Genomic DNA, 18,962 nt, shown 5'->3' on the forward strand with positions numbered 1-18,962 from the left:
AGAGGCCAAAGCACTGGGGAAATTATTTGGAAAGTCTGGTCAAACAGGGAGAGAACAAAACAAAAGAAAATCACCAGTCTGAGGAAGAAAGACTGAACATGTTTGCTGTAAATAACGCAGTGCATGCATACTGACTTTTGCAAACACTGCAATTACTGTCTGCCTGCCCTAAATCTTCACATTTGTCTCGGAAGGCTTTCTCTGCTCTGTATGATTTTTCACCACTCTTCCTCTGAGCTGTTTATTCCCCAGCAGCGTTGCTTACATGCTTGTTATTTTTATGGTTTTCCCCTTCATTTCCCTGTAATTGGGAAGAGAGGTGTGAGGGAGTTCATGTGGTGGGTCAGTGGCAGTTCAGTCAAGCCAAACACCAGAAGGTGTTTTCTGACAGTGAGTTCATCCTACAATTGTTTGAGACAAATCAACAGCAGAGGTTGTCTTTAGTGGAGGAAAATCATTGATATAGTGCTCTGGCAGAGGGGAAAACAGGAAGAAAATGTAGATAGAGACACAGTTTTTTTTCAAGAAGTGAATTGTTTTCACCTGGGATTAGGGGACACAGTTTATTCCCATTTGTAGCACCAGGAGAATTTGCCCACATCTCACTTGTCAATGCCTGGCGGGGACCAAGAGAAAATGTGGTCATGGAGATGTGATTAAACAGCCTCTAATGAAATGTTCCAGTTATTTTCCCTGGCTCCGAAATTATAATCAGACCTGAGTGTATCCAATGCTTGGGTCAGAAATGATACTCAAAACCATTTTCTACTGTGTGGACCTGCTTGGCCAGCTCTGCAGATGTTGGCCAGCAGCACTGAAGCTCAGCTTTACAAAAGAACCATTTTCTACCGCAGCCAAGATCTAAAAGCCCAGGAATTTAAGTTTATAGCTGTTTCTCAATTAGCTTGTAATAACTAGATTTATAGATTTTTTTGTGGACTTTAATTATAAGTGGAACATTAAATGGATAATTTCAAGTTAGAGAGGTTTTTTTGCTTGTAAAGTCTTTTGCTTTTTTTTCCTTTTCTACTCCATCCTTGATGCAGTTAATGTTTCTTCTCCTAGAACACATTTACGTACTTTCAGGAATTCAGTGTAACCACTGGCACAGGAAGATATTGAAGTGTTTTTAGAATATACAAGTAGGATGCTAAAGGTACAGGTGGTCAGAAAATTATGTTTTGTAGCCTTAAAGCCATTTAATCCACCCTCAGAACCTGAGGCTGAATCTGTGCAGCTAGTGCTTTTGCTGATCTTGATTTATGTTTATAGACACTGTGCAATTATATCACTCCTTCACTTACCCAGATACATTAACGCTTCCACATTTGACAACCAATTTAGGTGCTAACTGGCAGCAATGGCTGCATGGCTGGATTTTCTCTCACTCTGTTCCTTCATTCATCATTAATACTTCATTATTATTGTGACAGTAAAAAGCTTATTATTCATTATTACTCTTACAAAGGCCAGGCAGTTATCCCAGATAAATACCTGACGGACCTGAACACCAGGACTAAAACTAACAGTGTGTAGCAGGATGTAACATAGCTGATTTCCCAGCTGACCTATAATCCTCCATCAGAACAGCAATGTTTATCTTCCTTTGACAAATGCACACCCATTGATCAGGTTATCTTTGCCAAGCTGTAGGTAAAAGATATCTCACCGAGATGACACCTCTGTGGTTCAGGTTCATCCTACTTCACCTCCGTGATGCAGATATCAGTGAGGTTTTGTGAAATTCCTGAGCCTGTAACAGCTTGCTGCTGCCAAAAGTGGTAGTCCCGCTCTTTCCTTCTTCATCCCCAGCTTGTTAAATCAGCAAAAAACTTATCTGTTTGGAGGGGGTCTTAGGTTTGTGGGTTTGGTAGTGGTTTCTTTTATGTTTGGGTTTTGGGGGGCAGTTTTCTGCTGGTTTAGGTTGTTTATTCAGTGTTGGGTAAATGCCATAGGTGCCAGTGACTGTGAAAGGCAGAGTCATTAGACAGGCTCACTTGTTTCAGGAAACCTTACTATGAGATGAGTTCAGACCAGTGCAGAAAGTTAGGAGGAGATGCCTTCTTCCCTCATGGGTGCTTCAGATGTATCAGGGCAAAGGGATAAGGTAAAGGCTATTTATTCACATAAACGCAGCCTGAGCAAAGTTTAGTTCTCAGGGAGACTCCTGCCTATACTCTATATCCAGCCAAGATATATATATTTTGAACTGCAGCTGGAGCCGTGGAGTGGGGTTGGCAGCCTCCCCCGTACTCCCATCATGCAAACTTGGCATCAGGATCATCCTTTTCTCTTTTCCCCCCCTGCCAGCAAAGCTATTCTGGTTATACCAATAGAAGATTTATGTGCAAAAACTTGAAGGCTCCATTCTGGAATTCCCTATGTGGTTTCACATGTGGCCAATCCTAATTTCTTGAAGTGGGAGGGAAGTTTTGGTGTGCACTGGGAGGGAAACAGGACGGGAGGCTAGCTGCTCTCTGACTAAAAGCGTTCTCTTATTTCTGTGGTCTTCCTTGCAAAATTACCCTTGCCCTTGTATTTTAAACAGATCGAACTGAAAGATGCCACAGTTACCATCTTTATATCGCAAAAGTTCAATGTTAAATGTGCAGTTACAGTATATTTTAAATCCCAAGCAATTATCGTTTGTTTATAGCAACAACTGCAATCCATTAAACAAATATGCCAGCACAACTGATAGTATATCTGCAATTATTAGCCTGCCACTAAACTAAAGCAAACCTACATTATTCTAGCCTGCATTTCAAGTGAGAGATGGAGTAAATACCAAGCTGTTTTATTTATATTTTGGGAGCTAGAATTTAGAATCTAAAGTAAACACTAAACCATTTTATTGATATGTTTACATTCAGGTTTTACTTTAAGCTCCTGCCTTAGCATAAGACAAACTCCTCCTATGTAGAGGCATAAACAAGATTCTCACTAGATCACACTGGAAGTTTTATATCTCTGTCCACCAAGATCTGTTAGTAGTAAACTTAGTGGGGGCAAAGCTCTGAACTCCCACCATAAATATTTTGCAGTTGTTGCAGAAATGAGAAATTGTCATTCCCAAACAGATCGATGTAGTATCCTTTCTCTGACAGCGGTCAGTGTTCTGAATGCTTCAGAAGATAAAATAAATCCTCCCCTTCCAACCTGTTCTGTCCATAAGTGCGCACAATGCACTTAGTTGTTCAATGCAGAAGAATATCTTCCTGACCTTAGTTGATCATAATTGTGTATAGCTTTATTTATACCAACATTAACATTAATCTTGATGGTTTATGACTAGCACTGTTACCAGGAGACACTGCATATTTTGTTAATGCTGTTCTCTAAACTCACTGTGATGATTGAGGATTTCTGGCAATCCTTCATTTCCCACTAAATTCCTCCTATAGAAACCTCCCACTTCTTTGCAGGAACTCCCTGCACATATCCATCCCTCTCCCTCATCCCAGTGATTCTGCCTATATCCACAAGCCAGAATTTTTCTGTGCCCTCTTTTGTTACCAGAATTCTCCATTCTTCCCCCAGGCTCAGGGGCAGGTAACCCTTTTAAAACAGACCCTTTTGCCTGCTCACATCTCCTGAGAATTGCCTACCACACTGCAGCCATGGCTTTGACAACCACTCGGCTTTTTTCCTCTGCTCTTGCTATTATTGTCATTCATCTCTGGAGCCTCAGCTGCAGATTCCCAGCTTTAACACCAGAACAAAGTACTGCACCAATTAGTTTGACCTCCTAGCTTGCAGGGGCCGCTACATTTCACCCAGCTACCTTTGTGTTGTGACTTTAATTCTTTGTTTTTAACACCTGCCAGCTGTCTGAATTTAGAGGAACCTGATATGACTTTGTGTGTAGTCATCATGGCTTCAATGTGATTTACTGGTTCAGGAACAGCAGTGCATACAAATGGAGCTGTGCTCATTCTGGCGCCAATTTGGGTCTAGCAGTGATATGGTTGCCTTGAAATGAAGTTGAGCCTGAGCTAGTAAACCCCTGCCAGATCTCAGCTGCTTCTGGTCTAACAAATCAAGCATCTCTGTGCCACATGTCACGCTCCTGGAAGTGATAACTTTGGGAGGACAGTGAAAAAGTGTCCCACCAAGTCAAGTAATTTCTGGCTCAGCACAGCAAATCATGGAATCATAGGATCATAGAATGGTTTGGGTTAGAAAGGACCTTAAAGACCTTCTCATCCCAATCCCCCTGTCATGGCAGGGACATCTTCCACTGGACCAGGTTGCTCAAACCCCTGTCCAACTGGGCCTTGAACACTGTCAGGGATGGGGCAGCCAATGGGCGAACTGTTCTAGTGTATCACCACCCTCACAGGGAAAAACTTCTTCCCAATATCTAATCTAAATCTACCCTCTTTCATCTTAAAGGCATTCTCCCTTTTCGTATCATGACTTTGTCAGAAGCCCCTCTCCAGCTTTCTTGTCAGCCACTTTAGGCACTGGTCTCTAAGGTCTAAGGTGTCCCCGGAGCCTTCTCTTCTCCAGGATGAACAAGCCCAGTTGTCTCAGCCTGTCTCCATAGCAGAGATGCTCCAGCCCTTGGAGTATCTCCATGGCCTCCTCTGGACTCACTCTCCCCCAGATGTGGGCAGGGCCCTGAGCCTCTGCTGGCTGTGTATGTTCTCATCGCAGCTGAATTGACAAACCCTCTTGCAGTCCACATTGCTGGCAAGCACAGTCAGAAACTTCAAAACAGCCTGAGGAAAAACTAACAAGCTCTGAGGTACCTGAGCTGACTTGGTTTCAATCATTTCAAGGATTCTGTGCTGCATAACAGCGTTTTCAAATGGTGCTTGGTGAGAATGTTGAGCTGGGGTTTATACATCTTTAATGCAAAGGTAAAAGGTAAACTAAACTTTAGTGAAAAACGAAAAAAAAAAAAAGGAGAGGAATCATCATGCCGTTTTCCCCTCAAAAAGCTATTAATTAAATATTATTTTGAATCACAGTGATCCCAGGAATATCACATTTCATACCAAGGTTCTCACAGGGTCTGTTAGCTGCCTTCAGCAATACGTTATTTTCATTCTTTTTTCCCCTGACTACATTTTCAGTGCCATTTTGCATTTCTAATCCCCATTTCAGTGTCGCTTCTGAATATGGGTGTGCTTTTAGCAAAATTGCCTTATTTCTTTTACTGACATAAGACCAATACAGGTTGTCAAAGTACCGACTAAAAATCCTTTGTTGTCATCCAATCCAAGAGCTCATAATTTAATACAAGGCAAGAGACAGCAGACACAGAGAAACAGATGGGAGATTGCAAGAACAGGGTAACGCAAACAGTCTAATTTTACTGCGAGGGTAAAACTCAGTTGTGTTTCTGTTACGTAGCATGGCCCACTCACTGTTTTCCACATAGGACTCCACAGACAAAACCAGCCATCGTATCATTAAACTATGCACTCTCCCATGACACCAAGTTTCACCAGTTAATTATATGCTTTATAAACAATCTCTCTTCTTTGACCTAGTTGAAGTATTACTGAATGGGTAAATCAAGTCTGATATGAAGTGGTAGGCTTCATCCTTTGGCTAAAGAATAGTTTTGATTACTAGCAAGACACCACTTGCTTTCAATAGGCCTGAGTTATAACCCCCTGAAGTAAATGAATAAAACAAAATAATAATCGCATTGGGGTTTGGATCAGGCCAAATGTGATCTTGAAACCTACACAAACACCAACCCACGCATCAGATATCTATCTGGCATTCATTGATTAAGGAAATCAACATTTTTCTCTACAAGCAGTGAAACAAGAGTGAAAGGGAGGTATTTTTGTAAAATTATTTGTGGAAAACTCAGATACTAATGAAAGGGAGCAAATAAGGAGCTGGGTGGATGGAAAGACTGTAGAAGAGTCTGTCTGGAGCAGTTGGGAGAATTATACACAGAACTACTTTAAATGATGTTCCAGCTCCTGAACTCACTCATATTCAGGTTTCTTGACAGCATTTGCTTTTGAATGTTTTCTAGATGAGCTTTTGGCACTGTTGAGATTTATGCCGTGTCAGCCAGAGAGACTGGAGCTGTTTATTTATCCAGGCAGAGCACAGGCAGCTAGAGGAGAGCTCCAGTCTCCCAGATCTGATCTGCATCACAGCAACTGGCTGACTTTATTTCTAGTCTCAGCAAGCTGCTGCTAGTACCCTGTATACATAGTGTGTATTTGAAGTCCCATACACTAGTTTACATGAAATATGGGTTTCAGGGCTAAATAAGGAATATATACAGGAATATACCTTGCCCTGTTAAGCAAGTTACCACATGATGGATTAATGGTTTGATAATATTTCTATCACAAGGGGCACTCGTTAACAAATTCTCTTGAGTGTCTGGACAGCAGATCCACCTAATCATGCCAAGGATGGAAACACTCCTAAAGCTTTAGGGCAGAATGGGGGAAAGCTCAGTAATTCTTTAGGAAGTGTGTTAATGGTTCAGGTATTAAATTGGGTTATGGTTCACAGGAAATCCCAAGGGAAAGGGAGGCATGGATGAAGAGAACCATAGGGAGTGTTTGGATGCATGAGGTTACAAATATCCCTATAACCTGTCTGAGGATATGTGTGTCCCCACATCAATGCTCTTTTTCGTAGAATTACAGCATGGTTTGAGTTGGAAGGGACCTTAAAGACCATCTCGTTCCAACCCCTCTTGCCATGGGCAGGTACACCTTCCACTAGACCAGATTGCTCCAAGCCACATCCAACCTGGCCTTGAACACTGCCAGGGATGGGGCAGCCACAGCTTCCCTGGGCAACCTGTGCCAGTGCCTCACCACCCTCTTCTTTACTTCTTCAGTGAAAGAGTGACTTCAAAAGATATGGCTTTTTATTTCTGTGGACAGGCTTACTGTAACCACTCACACGCTGGACTCTGGGGCAGCCGAAGGATAACTGTTTCTGGAGTAACCTTCACAGGCTCACATCGTAGCTGTTAATGCATGGTGCGAAGTGGGAAAAGTACTGGTGGAGGCAGGCACTAGCAATAGTCTTCTGGTCTAAGCCTCTGAATCTCCTGCTGCATTTGGAACTTTCTCATTTCCATATCCTTTAGCTCCTATTTTACTCAATCCTGTCAAAATAGGAACCATTAAGTGTTCCCAAGGCTCTATAAAAGCCCAGATTTAATGTTTTTGGTGATGTGGGTAGGAGCTTCTTGCTAGCCATGTACGATCTTTAACATCTTGGCATTTAATGTGTGGATAAATGTCAGATATGACTGCCATGTGGTGGATTTTCACCAGCAGCCTACACCTGAGAGGTTTTACTGTTTATTACTTATCTCGAAGCCATTCATGTCCCTTTAACACTCTAAACATGGCACTCAAATGCTGACATGGGTATTTTTTAATTAAGTACCTTTTCACTGTTTAAGTTTGCTAAACAGGCAACTGCCTGCAGGCTTTCCACTTTTAACTTCTTGATTGCTCAGCAGTGAGGCTTTTCATAATTAAAAGCCCATTTTTCAGTTATTCTGGTCTGTGATGTTTATTCTTCAGAAAAAAGTACCGAATAAATGTTTTTGCATGACTGAATGATTGAAGGAAACACTTCAGGTGCTTGTCTGTTCTTCAGTAACACAAGTTTTTAAATTAAGCTGCAGAATTTCCTGGCTTTTTTATCCACTGCCTCTCAATGTGTGAAACTCCAGTAACCCCGATGAACAGCTCTGAGTCACTTCTGGTGTCAACACTTTGCATCCTTTCATGCCAGATTGGAACCTACACAGAGCGGTTACAGAGTGAGATCTTGAATAAGCAGCCATGAATTTGTCTCACAGAAGTATTTTTGAGCACCACCACCACCCTCAAACAAATGCTCCAGATAATGAAAAGCTTTGTTGAAGATTCCTTCTCCTTCTTATGGAATTAATGTGCATGCAAATCTCAAATCAGGTAAGAAAATATTTGGCACCCCAGGAGCAGACCAGATGGTTTTTGGACACTAGGCCCTCTGTAGTGTTGCAGTTGACAAGCAAAATGTACCTGCAAAGGCAACATCTAAAACAGCATGAGAAAGAACTGACCAACAATTTGTTGCTTATAAAAAAAAACTTGTTTCCAAGCTTCTTTTTTTTTTTTTAGACTCAGGTTCTAGGCATGGAATTTGCCAAAAGATAAGGAAAAGCCTCTATAAATACCTTAAACAAAAGCTGCTTAGATCGAGCTTTCATGGGCACCTGTAGACTAATAATTACTAAGGCAAGCAAAGACATTTTGGAAAATAAAGACTGTGACCTAATTTAAGCACTTTCACCCCAACCTGCTCAGCAGTGGCTTTTCCACCCTGCTCCTTTCCAAATTCCTGTAGCTAAGCATACTCCATCTCAGAAAAGAATGCAACTTCTGGCCAAGATATGTCAACATGAATTCTTAGGCATAAAATCTACAACTAAGAAATCTCTAAAGTTGATCTGAGGTAGAATAAAGTTGGGTCCGCTGATCTTGATGCATGCAAAAGTTGTCTTTAGGAACATAACATAGCTGGGAATATTTTAGCCTCCAAAGGGAGTGTTTCGCAAATTGTGCCTTAGCAAAAACTAGTATTGTTTCAATTATTCATAACCATACTGCTTTGCCACACAGACTGTAATGCCCCTCAGCCAGCTATAGCTGTTGAAATCAATGAGGGCTTTGTCACCAGTTTCAATGGACACAGGATGTTACCAGAACAGCATCTGCAGCAGTTCACAGATAGGAACACTAGGAAAAATCTTCATTTGTAACTAAACCTTTCATGTTTCAAATTACTGGCCTCAGATGTGCATTGGAGACTTTTTCGGGGGGGGGGGGGGGGGGGGGGGCGGGGGGGAGGGTATGTCTTTCTTCCATCAAGATGCATATTTTTCAGCTCTAGTCCTGAGATCATCTTCAGAGCTTATCTCCCAGGGGATCAGAACTCCTTTCTGATTTGCTTCTTTGTGAAAATAATCAGGGCTTGAAATTAACTTTTTTTTAATTGCTCACAATCTTTGCTACTTGCACAAAGAACAAGTAGCACATTTCCATGTCCTTATTTATTTATTTATGAGACTTTAGCTTATTTAGCTTATTTATTTGCTTACCTGCCTTTAGCAAGCTCATGTTCTGAAAGCAGAAGAGCAAGAGGATGCAGATAAAAGAGAATTAATAGGTTATTTCAGCTCGGGAGGAAACAAAAAAACCCACATAACCATAAAACCCAAGCATACGTTTATTGATTAAGGAAATCAAATTTCAAATTTTAATTTTTGGAAAGGAATTCCTGTGAAGCTACTGTAACTCAGCTTCTCAGTAGCTTTGTTTCTCAGTTTGCCATTTTAAATTGTGGAAAATAATACGCTTGTATATTATAAAAGCATTTCACAGCTAAATAATTTAGGGCCAGACTGTGCTAGGCTTTTTTTATGTTGTGTGATGGCTTACCATGCAAGTATCCCCAAAAGGACCTGCAAACTTCTGTGACAACTCCATTGATAGACTTCCGTAGGGACGACTTGCACAATCCATGTTATTAAACATAATAAAGAATGACAGAATCTGGCTGTTAAAATGTCTTTGGAAGCCCAAATACTATAGTGCTAGCAGCCATTAAAGCTATAGATAAATTACATCTAAAACAATCCCATTTTGCTGCATTCCTAACTTCTAAAACATCCTTTGATGTCATTGTTGCTAGTCTTTATTCTCAGCACATCCGTTTTTTAATCTAACACCTCTGAGTTTCTCCTCAGACAAGGATGTAACCACAGATACGGCTGCCAGGTAAAACTACTGCAATGCATTCTAGTTTGTACAACTTCTGGAAAGCATTCTGAAATGTTTTGCATCGTAAATGTTTTGCTTCTGGGGTGGCAAGGCCTGAATAAGATGGCCTCAGTGCTTAGAAAGCAACAAAACTTATTGTTGGAATTGTGGAAGAGAATCATAGAATGGCCTATAAAGGAGCTCATCCATCATCCTTGCCATGGACAGGGATACCTTCTACTAGGCCAGGTTGCTCAAAGCCCCGTCCAACCTGGCCTTGAACACTTCCAGACACTTCTTGGGTTCCTAAGGCATGGCTTTGTAAATTTATGCAGAGCTAAGGCTCAGCAAAGGATGGGATCACCCCAGGCCAGCCTTGTTTTCATGCCAGAGAACCAGAGCCGTCCTACCACAGCCGTGATACACGCATCAAGGGGAACACTCCCTCATACAAAATCTCCTAAATTTTTGGGTGGGCTTTTTTTTTGTGCTCTCAAAAAATATATTCCCTTCAGAGGGCGGTATCTCTGTAAACCCGCCCAGACTCCTCGAATTAGAGAGGTGAAGCACACTGTGTGCGAGATGGTCTCTTAGCTCCAGCGTCCTGCACAGTCTTGACAGCTCGGGGTCAGGGCAGTGAGGAGGGATGTTCCGCACAGGGGTCACGATTTTATTAATGCTGTAAACTCCTCACACCGTGCCTATCTCCCGGCCAAGCAAGGGGACAGGGGAGGTTCTCCCCTCAGGTGGGAGCGGTGCCCCCGACTCTGCGACGAGGCGCCCGACACCACCACCACCGCGTCCCCGTTCCCTCACAGCAGGCGGCGGGAAACAGCGGCGGGGGCGGGGAGGGGAGGGCCGCAGCAGCTGGAGGCGGGGCCGCGCTGTGCCGTGCCGTACTGGGGCGGGGCGGGGCGGACGGACGGGCCGTGGAGCCCGTCGGCTAATGGCGGTGGCGGCCGGCGGCGCCTCCTGGCCGCGGGGCGGAGGGCGGGGGCGTTGAGCGGGGCGTGTGGCGCGCGGCGCGCGGCGCGGAGAGCGAACAAAGCGCCGGAGCTGCCAGGTAAGGCCGCAGCCGCCGCACCCCTTCCCGGGGGAGGAGATAGGCAGGGCGGGCAGCGCTGACGGGGCTGTGCCCCCCCCCCCCCCCGCCCCCCCACCTCCCTGTTCACCTCCCCCATGTTTGTGAGAGAAGGAAATTCCCCTCGGGGTGGCTTCCCCCCCCGCCGGCCTCCTCCCGGCGCCCTGCCGCTCGCGCTCCAGCGGCCCCGCTGCCGGCGGCTGCAGGGGGAGTGGGAGGGGAAGGTGTCGCCCTGAGTTTCTGGCACCGCCGCGGCCGTGTAATGTTACCCCTCGGCGGGGCGGGCTCGGCTCTCAGCGCGGCTCTTCTTTGTGTCCAGGTGGCGAGGCCGAGGAGCTGCAGGGCTGCCCGCGACCATGGGGGTGCAGGACCGGCCTCAGTGCTTCTTCGAGATAGAGATCAACCGGGAGCCAGGTAAGGCCAGTGTCTCTGGCACGAGTCTTGTCTGAAGTGTCGTGTTTGAGATGGGTTTTACCAGATTTTTGCCTCCCTAATGCACTCGAGCCGTTATCCGTGAGTTTGTCCGTTGATCTTATTTCTGAGTTAGTTTTTAGTAACTTTTGATGTTTACCAGTGTGCTGGATGCTTTTTATTCTCTCTTACAACAGATTTTTAGTCTCATACATGAGAGGCTCTGTGAGACTAACACCATTTTCAAGATAAAGAGCATCCTTTATTAGAAGTGCTGCCTGGTTATTTATTGTACCTTTACAGTTCTATAAGCTAGGGAAAGCTGGGGCAAGTCGTGAGGAAACTGGAAAGGTACTCGGAGAAGTAGTTCTAATCACACGGTAATTAAAATCGGAAAAGAACCTCAGGTGGTCAGCTGGCAAAAATCTTTCCTCCTCCTGCTCAAAATGAGTCTTGTGAGTGTAAATAAAGAATTGACCGTGGGATTGTAGAAGCACAGAATGTCTCATCAGGTGGCCACTTTAAAAAAGAAAAATAATTAAAACAAATCCATCTCTTAACTCGTATTTTCCCTATGGGAAGTGTAATCTGCCTGTTAGGGGCAGACTGTGAGTTTTAATCCTGGAATAGTACTTGATTCCCGCTTCTGTTTGCTCCCCTCTGTAAAAATGGTTGTGGAGATTTACTTACCCATGGCTTTGAACATGAAGTTGTTAATGCATACGAGTTGCTTCACATAAAATGCTTTATATTGCTGCTGTTTCTCTCTCAGCAAAATTAAGAAATGTGATGGCTTCATTATGCTTTCACTTTCAGTTTTTGCTTCAATGTTTCTCTGAAAGTGTTTGAAATAAGTTTGTATCTTTGCATCTTCAAATTTCAGTTGCATTCAAATGTAACTGTAGCCCATTTAACTTGCTTTTTCATTTCAAAAGACAGATTCAATTCAAGCTTCAGTTACCTGATAGGGCATATCTATAAATCTGTTGCTGGTGTTATTCCTATTTGAGTTATTTAACTGTGCCTTTTCTGAACGCTTTTATTGCAGAGAGAAAAGTTAATGTGAATGGACTTTTAACATTTTCTGTGTCTTTAAATTTAGTTTTACTATGGATAAGACTACTAAAAAGGTTTTAGGTTGAATAGGTTTCCAGTTTAGGAATGATAGTTTAATGGCATTGCTTTATAGCAAAGACAACTCATTATTCATCTCATTTGCTTGTAATCATTGTTAGGGGTTTTTTGCTTTGACTCTCCATCTGAAGAATCTCTCCCTGTGCTGTTCTCCTGCTCTTTATGTATGTGCTCCTGCTCTTTCGTGATATCCCTTGTTGTCTGCCTTGTCTCCTCAGCCTTCTGCTGTGCAGCATGAGTGAAAGCGCATTACCTTGTTTTTCCTCACATCTATTTGGGTTTGATGACTGATAGCGGTGTCAGAGAGGAATTGCAGTGTTAGTGTTCTTGGTGGCACAGAGCTTTGGTTACCTGGAGTAGACAGAGGGCTTTGGCTGTGTTTGTGGCTGTCAGTATTTATTGTCCCTTTAAAGTAACAAGGATCTCAAAAGTGTATATCAAACTCAGAGCCCTGCTCATTTCGTTGCACCTGACTAATGGCTTATATTTTTGCAGGAAAATGTGCCAATTTATAAAATATTGGTATGGGACTTAGGTGCAATCTGGTTATACTACTTTATTCTGGTGTCTGTTTATGGATTCACTATGCAACTATGCCTCAGGATTTAAGGTTATATTTAAAAAGCTTAAATGTTGCTCTTCTAGCTGTGAGATGACCTTCAAAAGCTGCATCAAGTGGGAATGATAAAGCAGTGCTTCCAGATGACGTGAAGCACTAACTGTGAGATGTACTCTCCCTGCTGATACTAGTGAGGTATTCATTTTAACTTTTAAACTGCCAGCAGATTTTGAAGTTAACATTTTGTTTGACTTTAATACAATAAGCTGATCTGCCGGCTCATTTTTATTAGATATGGGGAGAAAGAACTGGGCAAAAGAACAGTCCTGCATCTTGTTGCTAGCCAGGAGATAAGACATTGCCCCCATCCTGTCTACACTGAACAGCTGAACTAACGTCTCCCCGTAAAATGCAAAGAATAAACAGACATGCCTGTTAACGTACTGGAGACATCTGTTCACCTGCAGAATACACACCATGTCATGTTTAACAGCGTAGTTTGTTTGGCGTCCAAAAATGTGCCCCCACACAGTGGGGCAAATTTTGAAGGCTCTGCATCTGTGTTGTTAAGTCTAAACTTAGGCTGCTTTTAATAAGTTGCCTGTTAAGCATTTTTTATGAATGCACATTGTGGTTCGTAATTTTTGAAGAGCAAAGGGAGAATAAATCAGAAATAAGTGTTTATTTTGATACTAACACCAACAGCACCTCTCCCTCCTTTTGGGCCCCCATACCAATGGATTTGGATGCATACGGCGTGCACATAGGAGTAAACTACCTTACAGTATTCCAAGAATCTTGGGATGGAAGCAGATGCCAGTTTAAATACTTCTCTCTCTACTCTCTGATGCAAAAATCTGTGTGAAGCTTCAGTCTTTCAGATACTGTGATAATTAGAACAGATGCCTGACTAGGATGTCGCATATGTAGTCTGAGTCTGCTGCTGTAGCAGTTCTTGTGGCCATCCAAAATTCTGTTTTTCCACACGTTTCCCCTCCTGCCCCTCCTCAGCTAGATTTATGCATCATGAAATATATTATTTACTCATTTTTGCTTTTTTCATTCTTATTCTTGGAAGAATTTTCCTTCTCATCTTGGTTTATTACCTTTTTTTTTTTTTTCCCTGCTGTCCTTTGTTGTTTAACCCCTTCCTCACTTTTTCATTCCGTTTCAGTTTCCTTCCTTTGGTATGCCCCTTCCCTTATCAGTCAATCTGCTGTTCTATTACTTCTCTCCTTCTAGTCAATTCAGGCAAAAGTTTGGTATATTTTAGAATTTCAGCTGCTATAAATTTATGTGAAATAAGATCCACTGCAAAAGTCATTGTAGTACTCTGCTTGCATTAGTAGAACCAAAGATGCTTTATGGGGATTTTGTTACCCTTCATGGAGACAGAAATTGTTCTTGACTGGCTTCTAGTTAACTTTTAGGCCTTTGAACGCAAAAAGTTGTATATTGGCAAAAAACAGATCAGCACTGACTTTGTCCATGAAACAGTTGTCAATCCAGTTGAGTGTAGTAGAGCAGAAGCCAATGGGGTACTCTGTATGGGGTACCCCTGTCAGGGCCTGTAAGGGAGCTAAGGTGTAGATTTGGAGGGAACTGGTTTGATAAGAATTGTAATCCAGTCATCATGTAAAATTGTTGTCAGTGTGGAATGAAATACCCTGAAGACTTACTTTGAAGTTTAGAACAAATTGGATTAGTAAGTGGAAGATCTAACTGATGAGCCTCTTGCTAGGAGAAGAAAAAGTGTAGTCTCTCACTTGCATATCTCTGTGAAATATAGTAAGATAGTAAATTTTTGTTGTGTGCGGTACTGAAATATGTTTGCTTTAGTGGAGACCACAGAGGTCTGTAATGGAGGAGCTTCAGGTAGTATTTGTGGAAGACTGGGCTTAGTAGAGAGCTGGGGAGGTAAGTTTTTGGAGGCTTTCCTTGCAAAGAGTGTAAAGCGAGGTAAGGAAGCATTAACTGAGTGTTAACGTGTCAAGGCATAGATGCCTGCTCAGGGCAACTGTGACATCCGTTGTTTTAACTGGTGTTTACAATGCAATCTGTTCCTTTTCCACAGTAAGTTTGTATTTTTCTGAAAACCGTAGCTACATTTCTATGTTAAAGCAGTCTTTTAAAATTTATGTAACTTAGTGCTGACAAATTTAGGGATAAATATATCAATAAAATTAAAATGCAATCTTTTTAGTGAGCTGTTATTTAAACTTTTAGGCAGATCTATCTAAGCCTTTGGGCCTCTGACAGTCATCCTGGGCTCAGCCTGTAAGGGATGTGCATTGCTGTTTTAATGGTTGTAATCCCTGCTTTCCTCTTCAGCGGGATATTCCTGTTGATATACTGAAAAAAAAAAAAATGCTTCAGGGACTGCTTACTTGCCTTGCTTTGAGAAACTGGGAAAAGACAAACCCAATATATTTAATTTTGAATAGCTAGATTTATTGTGGGAGTGTCTGTCTGAAATTGACACCTTTATGGTCTAAACATAACATCTAGCAAAACAGTTTGTATTATGTGGCTCCTGAGGTTGTTTCTGAAAAGTTGAGCAGCTAAACTGGACGAAATCACTGGATAAACATTTTAATTCACATTTTAATAAACATTTTAATTTTATTAAACTTTGCCAGCAGAAGCCCTCAGCACAATACAGCATGGATATTCCTACACTTAATTTTTACCACTTAATTTGAATCTAGTACTAGTACTTCCTCAGCTGAAAAATTGATCATGGGTTCAAAAACAAAAGAAAAAATCTCTCATCTTTTGATTTAAAAATAGTCCTGGCTCTGGATTATTTCTGGTTGTTAGGCTTTCAGGTTTCCATAAGCTTATTAGCTGCATACAGCACTTTGTGAAATCAAACTTGAAAACATCTTTGACTTTATATATGCATCGCTTACTGTATGTAATGACCAGTAAGGTAAATACTTCCATCACTTTAATGTCTATCAAAAATATTGTTTAAAAAAAGTCAAAAGCCTTCTAACAAGTCAGAATGTTTTATCAATATTGTTTTATAAATAATAGGCAAATGTTATATTATGACTGGATAAATTCCTATGGTGTTGGCTATCACAAGAAGTACAGTAACGTACTGTAAAATCTACACTGTGCTATAGACAAACACATCATCATAGCTGTAAGCTGGTGAGAATCAGTCTTCTATTGAGAACACACTAAATTAAAATTACATAAATGTCCTGCCTGTTGATGCGTTAAAGATTTTAAGGGTTTGTGTAACTTCCTTGTGGTACTGGAACATTTGCATCTCACGTTAGGTGAGAGTTTCATTGTTAAAAATATAATCCTAACGTTTTTAGCTTTAATTTATAGTGAAGTATCTCTGCAGGTTCATCTCTTAGCTAAGACCAATCGAAGAGTCAGGGTAGGTTGTGAGCAGACTTCACCTACTTGAATACCACTTCTTAGCAATTTGTTTGTTTGCTTTTTTTAATTTATCAGTCAAGTCTTGTGGTTAGTTGTGGAAAGTTTGTTCCCTAATGGGATAACTTAACCTTTTGATAATTTTCCCTATACAGTGTAGGTGGATCATTTGAGATAAGAAGTGTCTAAATCTAAGGAAATTAATAGCATCTCAAATGCTTTTTCTGTGTTATGTCAGCACCTGCCTCAGCTCCAAGTTTAAAATTAGATGTTTCCTGTTATTTTTTTGTTTGAGGGATGAGAAAGCTTTGTAAGTTCTAAGCATAACTTTTATACAGATTTTTTTTTTTTTTTATTAACAGCTGCTGTTTCATATGTATTTGTCAGATCAAGGTGTGAAAATGTATTTGATCTTTCTCTGGCACATTTAATTGACTGTTTGTCAGTGGAAAATAAAACCTTTCAGTGATAATGGTATTGATGCAGTTTAGGTAACGTACAGGTAGCAACCCAGCAGATGGGCACACAGTATGTGGTTTGTGTCTTGTAAGCACATGGCACTCTTTTATATAGCTGGATAAACTGGGTAAGCAGTACTTTAGGTTATACAGAGGTCCTTGCCTTTTAAGCTGGTTCTATAGTCTTTTGATGTTGGATATGTGCATTACAAGCAGTTTGTTGGAGTTGAAAGGCAGGAGAAGCTACCAGATGCTATTATTGACAAAGCGTGAGTGAAAGATGCTGTTGAAATCATGACACCTTAGTTATGAATGTCTTTTCCCACCTTCTGCCTTAGCATCTTCAAGAACTTCAAATGACCTTCTTCAACCAGAAAACAGAAGTGGTGTTTGTTGCTTCAGGTGCTAGGTATGGTGGGGTTTGTATGTAGGATAGGAACTTGCAAGCCAGAGGCTTCTGCAATTTATATCTGAGGGCAAAAGTGCCTTCTGGAGCCCGCAGACAGTAACATCTACTAGTTATTTGGCAGCTGTCACCTTGGTAAATGAGCAGTTCGTCTCTATTTCTCTACTCTTGGTAGAATGGGGATAGTGACAATCTTTTCTTTGGAAAGTGCATATATTATTTCACACAGTGAATGCAAGAGAAAATCTGTACGTGGCTTTTTAAAGTACTTAGTCACTGTTCAGCACTTTTGCAAGAGTGGGAATGGACCTTCTGCTGTCCTGAATGACTGTGCCTTTAGTGAAAATTGATAACTCTCTTACTAAACTGTCTACTCCATTGTGTTCTCTGCATGAGTCTTCAATTTGCATAGCTTATCATTATTTCTTCACTTGAGAATAGCTGCTTTTTCATAGTGGTTGTTACAGCTACCACTGTTTAATATGAGGTCTTTGAATATTTGCTATTTCTTCATTCTTTGGAGACTGTCCTTCACCATTTTCTTTAGATTTTCCTGCTGTAATGAGAAAGTTCAGAGAACCTTCTTACTGTAGTTAAGGGACATTTTAAAAGTACATGTAGTGAGAAGACAAGGGGGAATGGCCTTAAGCTGAAAGAGAGTAAATTTAGATTGGATATTAGGATGAAGTTCTTCCCTGTGAGGGTGGTGAGGCCATGGCACAGGTTGCCCAGAGAAGCTGTGGCTGCCCCATCCCTGGCAGTGTTCAAGGTCAGGTTGGACAGGGCTTGGAGCAACCTGGTCTAGTGGAAGGTGTCCCTGCCTGTGGCAGGGGGTTGGAGCTGGATGAGCTTTAAGGTCCCTTCCAACCCAAACTGTTCTATAATCCTATGAAATGCAGACATTTCATCAGCTGAAGGCATCTTGAATTTTTATTCAAGACTACAAAATACAGGTGGTGTTATTTTGTTTCTCCCCTTTTTTAACCATCAATTCACCTTGTTGGCAATTACATACATTTGGACAAAGGCTTAAAATTGAATGCAATTTCTTAGGAGCTTCTCAGAATTTTTGTTAATGGCAAAATATTGAATAAAATGCATTTGAACTTCTTTTTTTTTGGAGGGTGGAAGGCATCGTGGTTTAAGCCCAGCTGGTAACTCAGAACCACACAGCCGCTCGCTCACTGTCCCCCTCTTCCTCCCCCTGCTCCCGGAGGGATGGGGAGGAGAATTGAAAGAATGTAGCTCCCACGGATTGAGATAAGAACAGCCCAGTAACTAAGGTATAACATAAAACCACTACTGCTACCACCAATAATAATAATGATAAGGGAACTAACAAGGGAAGAGAATACAGCCGCTCACCACTTGCTGACAGATACCCAGCCTGACTGAGCAATGGTCTAGCCCTTCCGGGTAGCTCCCCTCAGTTTACATCCTGGGCATGACGTGCTGTGGTATGGAATACCCCTTTGGCTAGTTTGAGTCAGGTGTCCTTTCTATGCTTCCTCCTGGCTTACTCCTCCTCCCTGGCGGAACATGAGACTCAGGAAGTCCTTCGTCAGAGTAAACATCACTTAGCAACAGCTAAAACCATCGGTGTTATCAGCGCTGTTCCCAGGCTGAAAGTAAAAACCACAGCAGTGCACCAGCTACTAAGAAGGAGAAAAATGACTGCTACTGCTGAACCCAGGACAAACGGAAAATAAAATTATTTTTGAAGTCTTACCAGTGCACACCACTAGAGTGTAGTGCTCAT

At 41.9% G+C, this 18,962-nt stretch overlaps 1 protein-coding gene across 7 annotated transcripts in view; it reads left to right on the forward strand.

The window, feature by feature from the left end:
- The first annotated feature begins 10,723 nt into the window (after positions 1 to 10,723).
- Positions 10,724 to 18,962, forward strand: part of NKTR (natural killer cell triggering receptor) — a 42,475-nt gene continuing 34,236 nt past the window's right edge. For all 7 annotated transcript variants that reach the window (XM_080639465.1, XM_080639467.1, XM_080639466.1 and 4 more), the window contains exons 1-2: positions 10,724 to 10,821; positions 11,159 to 11,253. In XM_080639465.1, coding sequence (XP_080495591.1) covers positions 11,196 to 11,253 — 58 coding nt within the window. In that variant the 5' untranslated portion in view covers positions 10,724 to 10,821; positions 11,159 to 11,195. The remainder of the gene's footprint in view (positions 10,822 to 11,158; positions 11,254 to 18,962) is intronic.

The sequence above is a fragment of the Psittacula echo genome (genome assembly GCF_963264785.1).
Source record: "Psittacula echo genome assembly, chromosome: 2".
NCBI lineage: Eukaryota > Metazoa > Chordata > Aves > Psittaciformes > Psittacidae > Psittacula > Psittacula echo.